This window comes from Lycorma delicatula, chromosome 6, assembly GCF_047948215.1.
Source record: "Lycorma delicatula isolate Av1 chromosome 6, ASM4794821v1, whole genome shotgun sequence".
Taxonomy (NCBI): Eukaryota; Metazoa; Arthropoda; class Insecta; order Hemiptera; family Fulgoridae; genus Lycorma; species Lycorma delicatula.
Window position 1 is genome coordinate 114,561,269 of NC_134460.1, and position 14,604 is coordinate 114,575,872.

Below are 14,604 nucleotides of genomic sequence, written 5' to 3' on the forward strand. Positions count from 1 at the left end.
AAATTAGGGAAGCCAAATGTGTAGCATACTTGTCAGAAAGAAAAAAAACAACAATAATAATAATAAAAAAATAGAAAAAAAGAATATAGATTCTTGAACATTTGAGGAATATTTACAGTTTCCTGCTTCTTCAGTTCAAAGTTATAAATTTCTTAGATATTTAAATAATTCATCATTAATTACAACAGTCACAATTATAAGGATTTAAATTTGTTTTCTCTGAGAGTAATAATGTTCACTGTAAATCAATTCTTTGTGGTGAAAATAGTTAATTTGTTACTTGTAGAGCTGAACATAATTTGTCTTGTACAGCTGCCAATGTGGATAAGATCTGTGAAACTATAAAAAAAACCATTCTAATATTTGACTGAGAATGAAATTGTTTATATATAATCTTTCTATATCGATATCTTTCTATTTCTATATATACGTATATACTCGACACTGCTTGGGAGTAATAATTTCTTCACAAGATACCTATCAGGCAAAGCAGCACAAGATAAGGAAATTTTAAGTTCATCCATTTCTATTTTACAAACATTACCACAAACTTTTCACAACAAACATAAAACTCCTTTGCATTCCTTCTTGTTGAATTTAACTTTTCAAATATTATTAGAATAATATTTATTTTTCTACAGTAGCATAGGTTCAATGAAAACGCAAGGAGTTTGAAGAACAAACATGTATGAGGGCTGTCCAGAAAGTAACTTATATTTTGAAATAAAAAACCAACCAAATAAAAAAAAAAGAAATTTTATTATATACATTTGAAAGGGACAATCTTAAACTATTTTTCTACATAGTCACCATTTAAATTGAGGCACTTATCACAATGACGCATAAGCTTTTCAATTTCTTCTCTGTAGAAATCTGCCGCCTTACATTTTTGGCACCCATCTTGCACAAAACTTGTGATAACCAAGCTTCCCTGATACAATTTCATGCTGTAAATTGTATGACATTGGTCCTCCACATTCAGCCAAACGCAATATTTTGGCACACTCACATACATCCTGAAACTGTTAGTGGCATTGATCATCTGTTTTATCTGGCTGGAAAAGCTTGATTTCAGTTGAATTTAACCGACAGATTTACAGTTCCTTTTAGGCTTCATCAAATCACCTCGCTAAAGGATATACACTTCTCAATGATAATATTGTTTGAAATTTCATTAAACATTACATGATCTAAATTCACTCACTATTAAGAAAGTTTTATACCTATCACTTTGATCGATCTTAACTTATGAATTTTTAAGTTAAAACTGAAATAACTGTCACCTCCTCCTTTTATATTGTTAAAGAACTTTAAATTAAAGAACTATCAAGATCTTCTCTATTGCAGGAATACTCCAGAATGTTCTACAATCATTTTTGAAAATTCTGGATTGGTCTACGAGTTCCAGTCAAAAACTGTTCTATATGTTGCAGAATGTTCTGGAATGCTTCAAAGTTTTGTAGAAACTCTTAGGAAATTTTTCAAATTTACAAAATGTAGTAATGTTTGAAAATGACAGTAATAAAAATCTCTCCTGCAAAAATCTCTCATCTCTCCTGCAATGGTTATGGTAGGAATGTTTAACACACAATATTTTTTCTCAGTCAGTAATTAAGAATTGCCCATAGTTTGATTGAAATCTGTCCTTTGGTATAGGAGGTGAAGTGTAACAAACATACATACCCACATACATCCATACAGTGACTTTTATTTATATCGAAATTTTCATTATATTACAATAAAATGAAAATTTTATAGATAAAAATATATGTAAGTTAATTCATATTGTAATGATGTAAAATTAACTTTTGAAATCGACATAAAAAGAACGATAAATTATCTAGATCTTAGTATTAATAAAAATAATCAAATTATCACTTCAGTGTATAGGAAACCCGCAGCCAAAAAAATTACAATTCATAAAAAATCAAATCATTTTACCTCTAATTTACTTAATAATTTTACTATAGATTTATTTCATTTATATATTTTCACATATATATTTTTTTAATAATAGTAATGAAAAGCACTTATTCTAAAAGTTATCGTTGTAAATGCAATTAATACATCAGTGCAAATTTATTATTTTCTTTAAAAATGTTGTGTTTTTGGTTTTCGTTTCTCGAAACAAAACATAAATTAATATTATTGTGAGGGAACGTCCACTCCTTCCTGCTAATACACACTTGATATCTACGTCATTTGACAGGCAAGCCCCTACGTGTGAATTCCTACTTGTGTGTTAGTGTATTCTACCACATAAGTGTAACTTTTGTTCGATACTCGCCCGTCTCGCGACCCTGTGTTGGTATACACTGTGGAAATGTGAATGAAAATGGCATGTGTCATTGTCATTGACCTATTTTGACCTACTCTCACCTAATCTAATAGGGCAGTTCCTCACGATGGGGGCCTCGGCCCCCATCGGGAACACTCCTGGATCTTGAGAACAAGCTGAAATTTTCTTTACCAACCCTCCCCTCGGGAGATACCCTTCCCGGTCCTAACGTACGTTTAAGTTGAGGGGATGCATGCGCTTCCCCTCAACTTCGCCTAACTTGTTTGTGTTGTGTTTTTGGCATAATAACAGGATCGGAGCGGAGGTACCCTCTGTAAAATCAACTTAAAATTCATTCCAATGACAAAGGCAGTTGTACGTGTATTATCTGTAACTCATTTTAGAGAAATGAGAATTTATTAACAACGTTTCTCTAGAAACAAAATTAATCTATTTTTATTTGATTTTATTTTTATTGTTGAGAAATTATTTAATTATTTTAATAATTCTGGGACTATAAATTCCCTAATTTTTTCCCCTATTCAAATTATTTTAATATTTGATTTCCATTAAACTTCTGATTTCATCATCGACGCGTTTAAACAAGTCCTCGGTGATTACCCAAGAGCCTCCCCGAACATTCTTCATCATGCATATTAATTCTGTTATTTCTAAACCTTTCACACCATTTTCGGACTTTCTTTCTTTCATTACATTATGACTGTACACATCAATCAACTGCCTATGAGTTTCGGCCGGCTTAACATTTTGATGGTTTAAAAAACGTATGACTCCACGTATTTCACAGTTGGCGGCAACATCGATTTTCCTAATCATTTTATAACGTAATAACTCACACGTAAGATACGTGTGTATAAATACTACAACACGACAACTTACAATCAACAATGCAATATGTACGTTATTAGTTTTTTCATGATCGACACAGGCTCGCCAACCTTAAGGAGAGACATTTCACAGCGGTGTTTACTTTAGCGATCTCCCTCGTAGAAATAAATAACATAAAACAAATTGCTATTCATAATGGACATAGTAATTTATTAATACTTATTTAGATAAAAAAAAATTTTTAAATTAATACTACAACTCTAAAACCAATAAATAATACACAGAAAATTGATAATGTATATTTAAAATATTCATAGGTTGATAGCATTATTGAAAATATAACTAAAAATTAAGATAATAATACATTCAAACCTGCATACAAAACAAATAACCATATAATAAAATATTTAAAAACCAATATTCATACCGATTCATATAATTTATAAAATAAAATGGTAATGATTTTGATCACATAAATATATAGATAAAACTAATAGATCTTTTAAAGCCATTTTTCTTGAGCGTTTTAGGCACTATAAAAATAAAAAGTTGGGTTTCTCTAACGTTGCTAACCACCTCATAGTGGTCTGTCATCTCATAGTGGGGTCTAGTCAACGTTTAATTATAAACATTCTGTTTTTGATATTGAAACTAATTTGGAAATGTTAGAAATTAAAAAAGGATATAGAAAAAAGTTATGATAAAAATCTAGACATTTTGGGTAAATATTATATATATATATATATAAATAAAGAAAAAATTCAACTTGATCAACTTGCAAACAGAGTATGAGGATGACACACTTATAAGGACAACAATACATGGCAGTAGATTTTCAGATAAAGATAATGATAATACATAAATTTTAATTATTTATACAGTACTATAGTATTTAGCTGGCGAAACAAGTAGTATATTTTATTTTTATCTTATTTAATTTTATTTTATCATAATTGACGTCATAGTTTAATATATATATATATAACTTTTAATTTCAGCAATTTTAATTAATATTTTTTATATTTCTTTTAAAAAATATAAATTTTTAAACTTGTTATTTTTTAATCTTACTTTAATTTTTAAATTTTATATATTACATTTTTTATGTATTATATATTTTAAGTAACTTTGAGTTTAATATGTAATTTGGTAAAAAAACATTTTATAAAGAAGAATTATAACTGATGATGTGGGTTGCCACAAAAGTACTACTGTAGACATTATGAAAAAAATAAGGTGAGTGTCATTTTACTTTATTTACATTTATTGTACTTGGGTGGATCAAGTTAAGTTATATTACAATAATAAAAAAAAGATATACATATGTACTTTCTTTAATTCTTTAAAACATTTTTTATGTACAGAAAATAAATAAAAATAAGAGAAAATGTATAAAATGGCAAGAATTGGTGGTTAGATTTCATTACAATATTCAATTTCAAACATTCGCCTTATTTGATTAATAAATATTTAATACAACTCAAAGTAAATTTAAAAACGATTTATGGAAAAAAATTATTCCAGCACCAATAATGCATTAGCACAATCTTCCAAAATAGTTCACATAACTATTAATTATTATAATTTATTTTCAGTTTCTAAATTACACCATTTCACAGCCGAATGTAGAGAGGAATTTCATTTTAACAATAATTTTAAGTCAGTGGTGATATATGAACAGATTAAGGAAAATTAATATTAAATATAAAGTAAATAATAGGAAAACTAAAATGGGAAAAATTAAATTACATAATAGAGCAAAAACGTAGGTAATAATACAATAAAATCAAACCACAAAAATAAAAAATTAACATACCTATTTGAAGTTTCCAAATCTAAAACCTGTCCATCTTTTTTCCAAAACAATGTAGGTTCTGGATGACCTTTTGGAGGGCCACATTCAAGAAGAGCAGTCTCTCCTGCTGCAACTCTAGTGTCTTTTGGTTCAGCTCGAAAGTCTTCTCTCAAAACTGTAAATAAACATCTGAATTAAAACTCATACATAATAATTTTATTTATATCACCTTAAAATATATATATATATATATATATATATATACATAATTTTTTTTTGTAATGTTCTTTAAATAAAAAGAGATAGAAATAGTCGGGTGAGGTAAAGTAACTATTTTTTAGTTTTATAATAGAACCCACAGGGTTGGTCTAGTAGTGAACGCGTCTTCTCAAATCAACTGATTTGGAAGTCGAGAGTTCCAGCTTTCAAGTCCTAGTAAAGTCAATTATTTTTATATTGATTTGAATACTAGATCGTGGATACCAGTGTTCTTTGGTGGTTGGGTTTCAATTAACCACACATCTCAGGAATGGTCGAACTGAGACTGTACAAGACTACACTTCATTTACACTCATATATATCATCCTTATTCATCGTCTGAAGTAATATCTGTACGGTAATTACTAGAGGCTAAACTGAAAAAAGAAAAGTTTTATAATAGCGGAAATAAATAAAAAAATGAAGAAATCACTAGCTAAAAAAACTGAAATAATGAATATTGATAATAATTTTCATTTTAATATTATCATGAATACTCTATTTTCAACTTGAAATGTTAAAGAAAAGTCATATACAAAGTTAAAATGAAAAGTACCGCTACGGAAGAATATTTTATTTTCTCTTCTACGCTATGGTTTCATAATCTAATAATAAAATAATGCGACTTTAAAATAAGTATGAATAGGGAGGACGGTAGGATATGGTAGAATTGATAATGGCATAGGTGGTGATATATATATTATTAAGGGATGCAAAAAGAAGGTAGGGTAAAAGTGATGAGTGGTAAGGGAACAGTTGGAGAGACGGTGGAAAACCCATTGTGTGGGTGGAGAAAACAGAAAAGGGAGAAACACAAGGGGGAATTCTAATCTGGCCGCGGGAGGAAATGTAATTAATTTCCAATTTCAAAACTCCGAGTTCCAACTCAATTACCTCGGCATTATTTCATTGATTTCATCCCCTCTCTTATCAATCTTCACAGTATGTGGCAACCTCTGGGCGTGGTAGTAACCATGAGATTGGATGATGTAAGGCAGGTGACGTTATAGGACACGGTTGAAACTTGAAACTTGGAATGGGGAAAGTGGCAGACGCGTCAGAATGAATTGATCATTTATAACGGATCCGCTTCTTCAACTTTGTCATTTCCTTGTCAACGTAAGCAGTTGTGTCGAAAGAGAATTTCATTTAACAGTGGGGAAATTCTGTGTAATTAGACGATGATAACAAATTAACTGTATTAACGTTTCTTAACGAAAAGGATTTTGTCATCCTAATGTTAGCTTAATTTAAATTAACATGTGTGACTGAGTTATAATGAATCTAAATAAACATATTCTCTTACTGTTTGAATGTTATATTTACTTTAAAGTAGCTTTAAACATTATATTGACGATTTTACTTTTAAACGTACTTTTTTATCCACTTCGATTAAATAAAATTAAAGAAAAGTCAATTTTAATAAAAAAAAAAGAAAAATATACTTTCTGTGGTGGGCTGAGTTAAGTAATATATTTCCCAAAAGAAAAAATAGTATAATTTACTCTTTTACGCTATCTAACACAGTCTTTCTTACGACTGTGATGTTTATAAATCGTTTGAGATGCAAATGGTACTGTACTGTGTTTAGCGGTAAATGCTATCCTTTTTTTTCTGTTTAGCCTCCGGGAATTACCGCTCAGGTATTACTTCAGAGAATGAATGAGGATGATATATATAAGTGTAGTCTTGTACAGTCTCAGTTCGACCATTCCTGAGTTGGGTTAACTGAAACCCAACCAACAAAGAACACCGGTATCCACGATTTAGTATTCAAGTCCGTATAAAAGTAATTGCCTTTACTAGGACTTGAACGCTGGAACTCTCGACTTCCAAATCAGCTGATTTGGGAAGACGCGTTCACCACTAGACCAACCCTGTGGGTGCTATTATAAAACTAATAACTAACTAATTTTTGGTGGTATGAAGTGTTTAAATTTGCCTCGAAATTCGAGACATTCACAGGAATTATCTCAATAAAAGTAGAACTAGGCGCGAACTCGGTTAGCTGGTTCAGAGAGAAACGATGTAGGACATTCAAGATGTCCGGACGAGGCCTTCAGCGAAGGTAAAAGCTGAGTTGATAAATCAGTGATGTAAATGTCTACCAAGGAATTTACATCGGTGGCATCCCAACGAGGCCAGGCTTATTACTATGAGATGTAATAAGTCAAAGGGCGATAGACGACTTCCGTTAAAGCCCATCAGATCAGGGCAACGAAGGGGAGGGGGGGGAACGTGTGGCGACCGGAATGTCACTAGGTGGGTGTCTTCCCCTACGGGGTTGGGACGATGTTTGTAGTACTGAGATTTTACTGCAGTGTGTGCGATTGCGTTAATGTAGTAATTTAAACCGGACCCACCGGGCTGGTCTAGTGGTGAACGCGTCTTCCCAGATCAGCTGATTTTGGAAGCCTAGAGTTCCAGCGTTCAAGTCCTAGTAAAGCCAGTTTTTTTACATGGATTTGAATGCTAGATCGTGGATACCGGTGTTCTTTGGTGGTTGGCTTTCAATTAACCACACATCTCAGGATTGGTCGAACTGAGAATGTACAATACTACACTTCATTTACACATTTACACTCATACATATCATCCTCATTCATCCTCTGAAATATTATCTAAACGGTAGTTACCGGAGGCTAAACAGGAAAAAGAAAAGAAAAGAAAGTAATTTAAACCGGGCGGCATATAACTGTGTACACTGCGTGCGAGAGAGATAGATTGATAGGACGGGTCGAACAGTTAGATAGTCATTCCTTTACGAAAACATCTGGTATAGCTCCGTATACTTATATTGTATGCAGTACGTTGTCAGAGTTGTTCAGGATAGTTAATAGCTCGCAGTAAGCCAGCCGTCAGCCAATGTGCACAGCAATACGCCGCCAGCCTTACCAGGTGACTCAATTTGTTAATCCTCACCTGTAATTTATATAATACTTTATCGTTTATCGTGTATTTATAAACAGTGATATAACTTTAAATGACATGCACTTAATTCATAAATAACTCAATTCAGTCGGCGCCAAGTGAAAACAAAATTATAAACAGTAAACATAAATCAGATCAAAAGAAAAACATTGAACATCAAAACATGTAATCTGTATGCGTAACTTTTAAAACTGTCTGTTACAACGCCACGCGGTTTGTTTACAACAGGATAGCTCTTAAAGTGAATTTCGTATGATCAGCTTATTATTTTTTAACGATTTTATTATTAAGTCCAGCTTCTGTGATAAACAGAGGGTCTTACCCGTGGGCTGAATATCCATAGTATTTCAACAGGCTTGGCATAATTATATTATAGTATATTACACTGAGAGAACGATCAGTAAACACGGTACGTATAACTGTGTATATGTCATGACATCTAGATCTGTTACTATAATGTTAAAAAAATACGAGTACGTATAGGCGCGCTCTCTCTCTCTTACTCTTCATGTATGTTTGTGTATAATATATATATATATATATATATATATATATATATATATATATATATACACATACATAAAATTAACATTATATAAATATAATATTAATTTTAAAAAAAAATATTGTCCTAGTATTTTTTAAGTTACTATTAAAACAAAGAATATATTTACATAGTTTTTCAATCAAAGTTTTAATAAACGTTCGGTGCTGAGTAAGTGGTAACCATAAAGTAGATGTGTTGTTTAGACTTCAAATAACAGTAAATTTAGAAATAGGTTGTTTCTTTTAACAATACTGATCTAAAAAAAGTGAATTACTGAAAAAAAAAATGAAAACGCTCTTTGTAATATAATTTTTATTGTTAAAAATAAATTACTTTCTTTATAAAGACATTTAAAGTAATTGGAAAATCGTGCTACGTATATCAGATTTTCAATATCATTACTTAGCAAATTTTCGTGACTTTAGGTTCCCTTTTCCCTTACGTATGCAAACCTTTATGTAAAGCGCTTTAGCATTACGTAAGCCCTTTATGACACGATATTAGCGATTCATTAACCCAGCATTTTATTTTTTAATCTGGCTTTTTCTCATCAACCCATTTTTTTTTTTTTACATTTATTGCTAATTAATATTTTTATGAAAAGTTGACATTACATAGCATATCAAATGAAAAAAAAAATCAGATAACGATATAGTATTAAAAATAAACAATTAAATTCCATGTTTTAACAGTACAAATAATTTAAATTTCTCAAAGAATATTTGCTAGCTCAAAAATATTTCTTAGAAATGTGTATATATTTTTCTTCAAAATATACAAGTTATTTAACTATCTTCTATTTTTGTATTAAAAGTTTTTGATAAAAAGATTAGAGGGAAAGAAATACTGGAAAAAGTCGCTTTCTATTTTTTATATAGTACTATAATTAAAAATATACGTTTCGTTAAGCGGGGTCAGATTCATCGGTCAGATACCGGCGTTCTTTGGTGGTTGGATTTCAATTAACCACACATCTCAGGAATGGTCGAACTGAGAATGTACAAGACTACACTTCATTTACACTCATACATATCATCTAAACATATATACATATATCTCTGAAGTATTATCTAAACGGTAGTTACCGGAGGCTAAACAGAAAAAGAAAGAAGAAGATTCATCGGTTTATGAAATACTGTTTTTCAGTATCGTAATACTGAAAAAGACGATGTATATAGATCTTTATCTTAAACATAAAAACATTTTTATTGAGTTTGATTAATTTATTACATTTTAAATTTATTTATTTATTTATTATTTTTCTTTGTGTTCCAGGGTTAGAAGGGGGCTTTTTAATGTAATTCGGTTGTTTAAAGCGTTTTAAATAAAGACAAGGTGTTTTGAAATAAGAATTTGGGGGGGGGGAGACGAATTAAGGGGTAATATTATAAGCATTATTAATGAATTTTATACAATTTTAAAAATCTATTATAAAGAAAGATTTATTCTATTACATTTACAATGTAAAAGATTGATAATTATTACACGCACGTGTTTAACCAAACGAATTTGAACACTAGAATATTGATTCAAGGTAACAACACCAATCATTGGATAAAGAATGATCGACGGTCTTATGTAGTTTAAAGGAGTCAGGGGTTCAAAAACTAGGGTCAACCGTAATCGGCAAAGTACGAGTAAAAACACCCCTTAATAGAAACAGTTACAAGTTGATACCGGTGCAACATTTTATTCAAAAAGTGACAGAGAATGCAGAGAGATATTTTCAAGGAGTGGTTTATAAAAGTCATTGAATCGTTGATGAAAGAACGCTGAAAGTGGTGAGGCCTACCTAAAGAAGTCATTCTAATTTTTATAAAGGACCCCCTCATTTAAACGAATGCATTTTACGATCCAATGTTGGGAAATTAATTCTAAAATATTTACTGCTTAAAGTGACAATTTTTATAAAGCAGTTGGACAAAAACATTAGTTCTTCAAATGGCGATTTCACATTTAGTATAACATTTTAAAAAGCAAAAACAACTATGGGATAAATTTTTAATGATTTTACTTTTTTTTATTTGAGTTTAGTATGGATATTTTAGTTATTATTTATCGAATTTATTATTAATATTATTAATTACTTAAATCTATTTAATAAATTCAATTTAAGATAAATAATTACGTTATTACAGTTGTCACTATTTTTTTTCTGAGGTGCAAGAATTTTTGAAGAATAGGTTTTGATAATAATGTTAGTTTTTGTAGGTGTCTGTAGTAGATAACAGAAAGACTTAATTTTCAATTTTTTTTGTCATTTAAGTAAAGCATTCGATTAGGTTCTCATATTTTACTGATAAAAAAAGCTTAACAGATATGATATCAGAGGAGCTACTTAGAAGTTGTTTAAGCCATATCTTATCAACTGTAAACAAGTAACTGAAATTTCATCTTTTGAAAATACACGTAAAATCTAAATCCTCAGTTCAAGATAAAGAACGCGGAGTGCCATAGCTAAATGTTCTCGGTCCCTTGCTTTTTTTTATTGTTTATTAACGACCTGCCTCAAAATCTTGAGCCATTTATTGTAAGCCTTTTCGCAGACGACACAACTCTTGTATCTAAAGATAATTATTTATAAGGAATAATTGTACTATAGCAACTCAAAAATTTATTCATTGGATGGATTGTAACTATCTAACTTTAGATATAGATAAAACTGTTGCATTATGCTTCTCAGGTAGACGCAACATTGTTGATGGCGTGGGTAAATTTCTATTAATGAGAAGAATTGTTTTTCTCTTGCCCACAAAGAAAAATTCCTGGGTGTGTTAATAGAGTTCTCGTGGAATGATCGAATTGATTTCATTTGTAACAAAATCAAACTGCACCTTAATAAAAATACCTATAATTTCGTATAAAGTATCATATCATTTCTTGGGACTCCCATAAAACGTGAGAACGAGTTTTTAAGGTACGAAAATGAGCTGTCAGTTCATTAATTGGCGTACATAAGTATGAATAACTGTGAGGTCTATATTTAGAAAATTAAATATTTTAACTTGGGTTTATATTTTTAGAAATATGCAATCGCTGCTAAAAAGTATGGTCAGTTATCTTCAAACAATAACAAAATCCCTCTTTACCAAACCAGACAACGGGACTGTTTTCGTACAATTCATCAGAATTCTTCGGATTACGGGAAAGGCGGTCTTGTAATTCTACCATTGTAATTTTTAATAAACTGCCGAACCATTTGAAAAAAATCTTTCCAACAATTTATTTAAAATAAAATCTAAAAATTTTTTTTACGAAAACAATATTACTCTATTGAAGAATTAAAAAAAAAAAAAATAAATAGAAAAAATCACGATTCATCTGCTTTCCGTTTAACGTGCGTATAAATATATCCTAAAAATAATTTTCAATAACGGCTTCTGAATTATTTTGTTGTAATTTTTTTATATTTAATGATTCTACTTTGTATTTAAATAATTAATATGAACTGTAAACACATATATTTTTTATTAAATAATTTATAATTTATCTTATATTGACGTATCAATAGTGTATTTTTATGTTTCGATGTGAATAAAAATATATTTATTTGATTTATTTATATTAAATTTAATGTTGAGAGATGCCTTACAATCATTTAGTCCAGATAATTGGGAGTATAATTAATCCAGAAATAATATAACCATAAATTAAAAAAAATATTAACAATAACATAATTATTATGGGCTTAAGAACTGATAACGAATATAATTTAATTATAATAATATGTTATATATTAATACATATAATATAAATATTAATTAATATATATTAATCCAAAAATAATACAATTGTAAATTAAAAAAATAATAATACCACAATTATTATGGGCTTAAGAGCTGATAACGAATATTATTTAATTATAATAATTATTACAAAATTGTAATTGTATTATTTAACATATTCACTGTGAAATTTAGATTCGACTAGATAAATTAGTTTATATTACATATTAAATATCTCTTTGTCAATAAAATGGTTACATTTGATGGATTAAACAACACAAAACCTAAAAAAATTATTTTACACCAGCGTTCTTCAGATTTAAAACCATAGATTTTTGTAAGGAAATAAACTATCGTATAACGGCTTTAGTTTTTATTTTTTTCTAATTTGAACAACATTCAAATATGTACAAAATAAAGATACGTGAATAATATTTTAAAAGTAAATAAGTATAAATCTGATAAAACAAATATTGATAATAGTTAAGTGTTACGCAAAGAATAATTAAGTTGGTATTCATTTTAATATTGAAAATTATAAACCTTTCTTTTTTCCTGTTTAGCCTCCGATAACTACCGTTTAGATAATTCTTCAGAGAATGAATGAGGATGATGTGTAATGAGTGTAAATGAAGTGTAGTCTTGTATATTCTCAGTTCGACCATTCCTGAGATGTGTGGTTAATTGAAACCCAACCACCAAAGAACACCGGTATCCACGATCTATTATTCAAATCCGTGTAAAAGTAACTGGCTTTACTAGGACTTGAACGCTAGAACTCTCGGCTTCCAAATCAGTTGATTTGGGAAGACGCGTTCACCACTAGACCAACCCGGTGGGTTAAGAATTATAAACCAGCTAATATCAACCTAACTCATTGAAACTATTGAATTTATCAGAGAAATTAACATAAATATATATATATTAAACTTATAAGAATATAAGGAAATTTTATGTATACTAAACGTACGTTATACTATCGACTAATCTTATCGTTATCTTATCGACTTAATAAGATATACTTAGTTATACTATTTAGAAACAAAACATAACTATTAATCTATAAGTATTTAATTTTAATACGTTTTATTAATAAATTTATTTTGAATTCATTCTTTCTGGCATTGGCTATTTTCATAACAATAAGCTACTATTTTTCCAAGTCAGATTTAACCAAATCATTTTAATTTGTTAGTCACCAGTTTTTCTAAGTAGTAACCGGCTTTGTTCTAAGTAGTAACCGGCTTTGCTATTTGCTAACTAAAAAAAGTGAATGAGATAAATTGGTTACCGAATTCTATGACAAACAATTTTTAATCACTTCTTCTTTCTTCGACCTGTTTAATTTGAATATAGGTAAAATAATTGATGGATGAAGCCGTTATTTGATGGAAATGATCATAACAAAATAATAATAATAATAACAATAAATAAACAAAATGTGTTACAACATAAAAGTTATAACAAAATATGCTACGTTCTGTTCGATCACCGCAGGAAGTCTCTGAGTATCGAAACAGCTGTTGTGATTTTTTGCATTTTGTTATAAATAGAATATGTTTTTTGTGTGATATACTTTTTACAAATTCATTCAAACTGTTCGTTTTATACATACTCATTAACTGAAAACATTCTATTTAGGTATTTGTCATTCATAAAAGATTGACCGTTTTAATTAAATTACTTCGTTTTTAAATTGCTCAATTGATTATCTTAGGGTAAATTTATAAATTTTTTTTTTGTTTTACTATAAAAAACACATGCTGTAGATTAATAGAGATCGACAACATTAATTAACCACGACTAGAAACACATTTAATGTTGTCAATAACCTTCCCGACATTAAAGTTATTAGTTAACAAAAATAACTATAAATAAGGTATATTATCGCAAAATTAAATTCATAACAGAATGATGTTCTAAATACGTTATTAATCAGTATAAAATGTAGTTCATTAATTTGTTTGTCATTTAATAAAATAGAAACTTTTGTAATAGATGTTAAACTGTGAAAGGAGTAATACCTAGAATGTTGCGAAATTATAAGTTTTTAAGGAAATACTAGTATATAATGAATTCAGAATATAAATTGTAGTATTACGTACAGTGTTAGCAACAGAGATCCAGTATATTTTACCTAAAATCTTGTATATAATTCAATATTTTCAATTATTGTCAAATATTATTTTGGACATTTTTCGGAATGTATTCATATATCCGT

At 29.2% G+C, this 14,604-nt stretch overlaps 1 protein-coding gene across 1 annotated transcript in view; it reads right to left on the reverse strand.

Annotated features, from left to right (window-relative positions):
• LOC142326916 (roundabout homolog 2-like) overlaps positions 1–14,604 on the reverse strand; it is a 677,975-nt gene that overhangs the window by 49,702 nt on the left and 613,669 nt on the right. Inside the window, exon 3 of the mRNA XM_075369647.1 lies at positions 4,944–5,097. Within this exon, the coding sequence (XP_075225762.1) occupies positions 4,944–5,097 (154 nt within the window). The remainder of the gene's footprint in view (positions 1–4,943; positions 5,098–14,604) is intronic.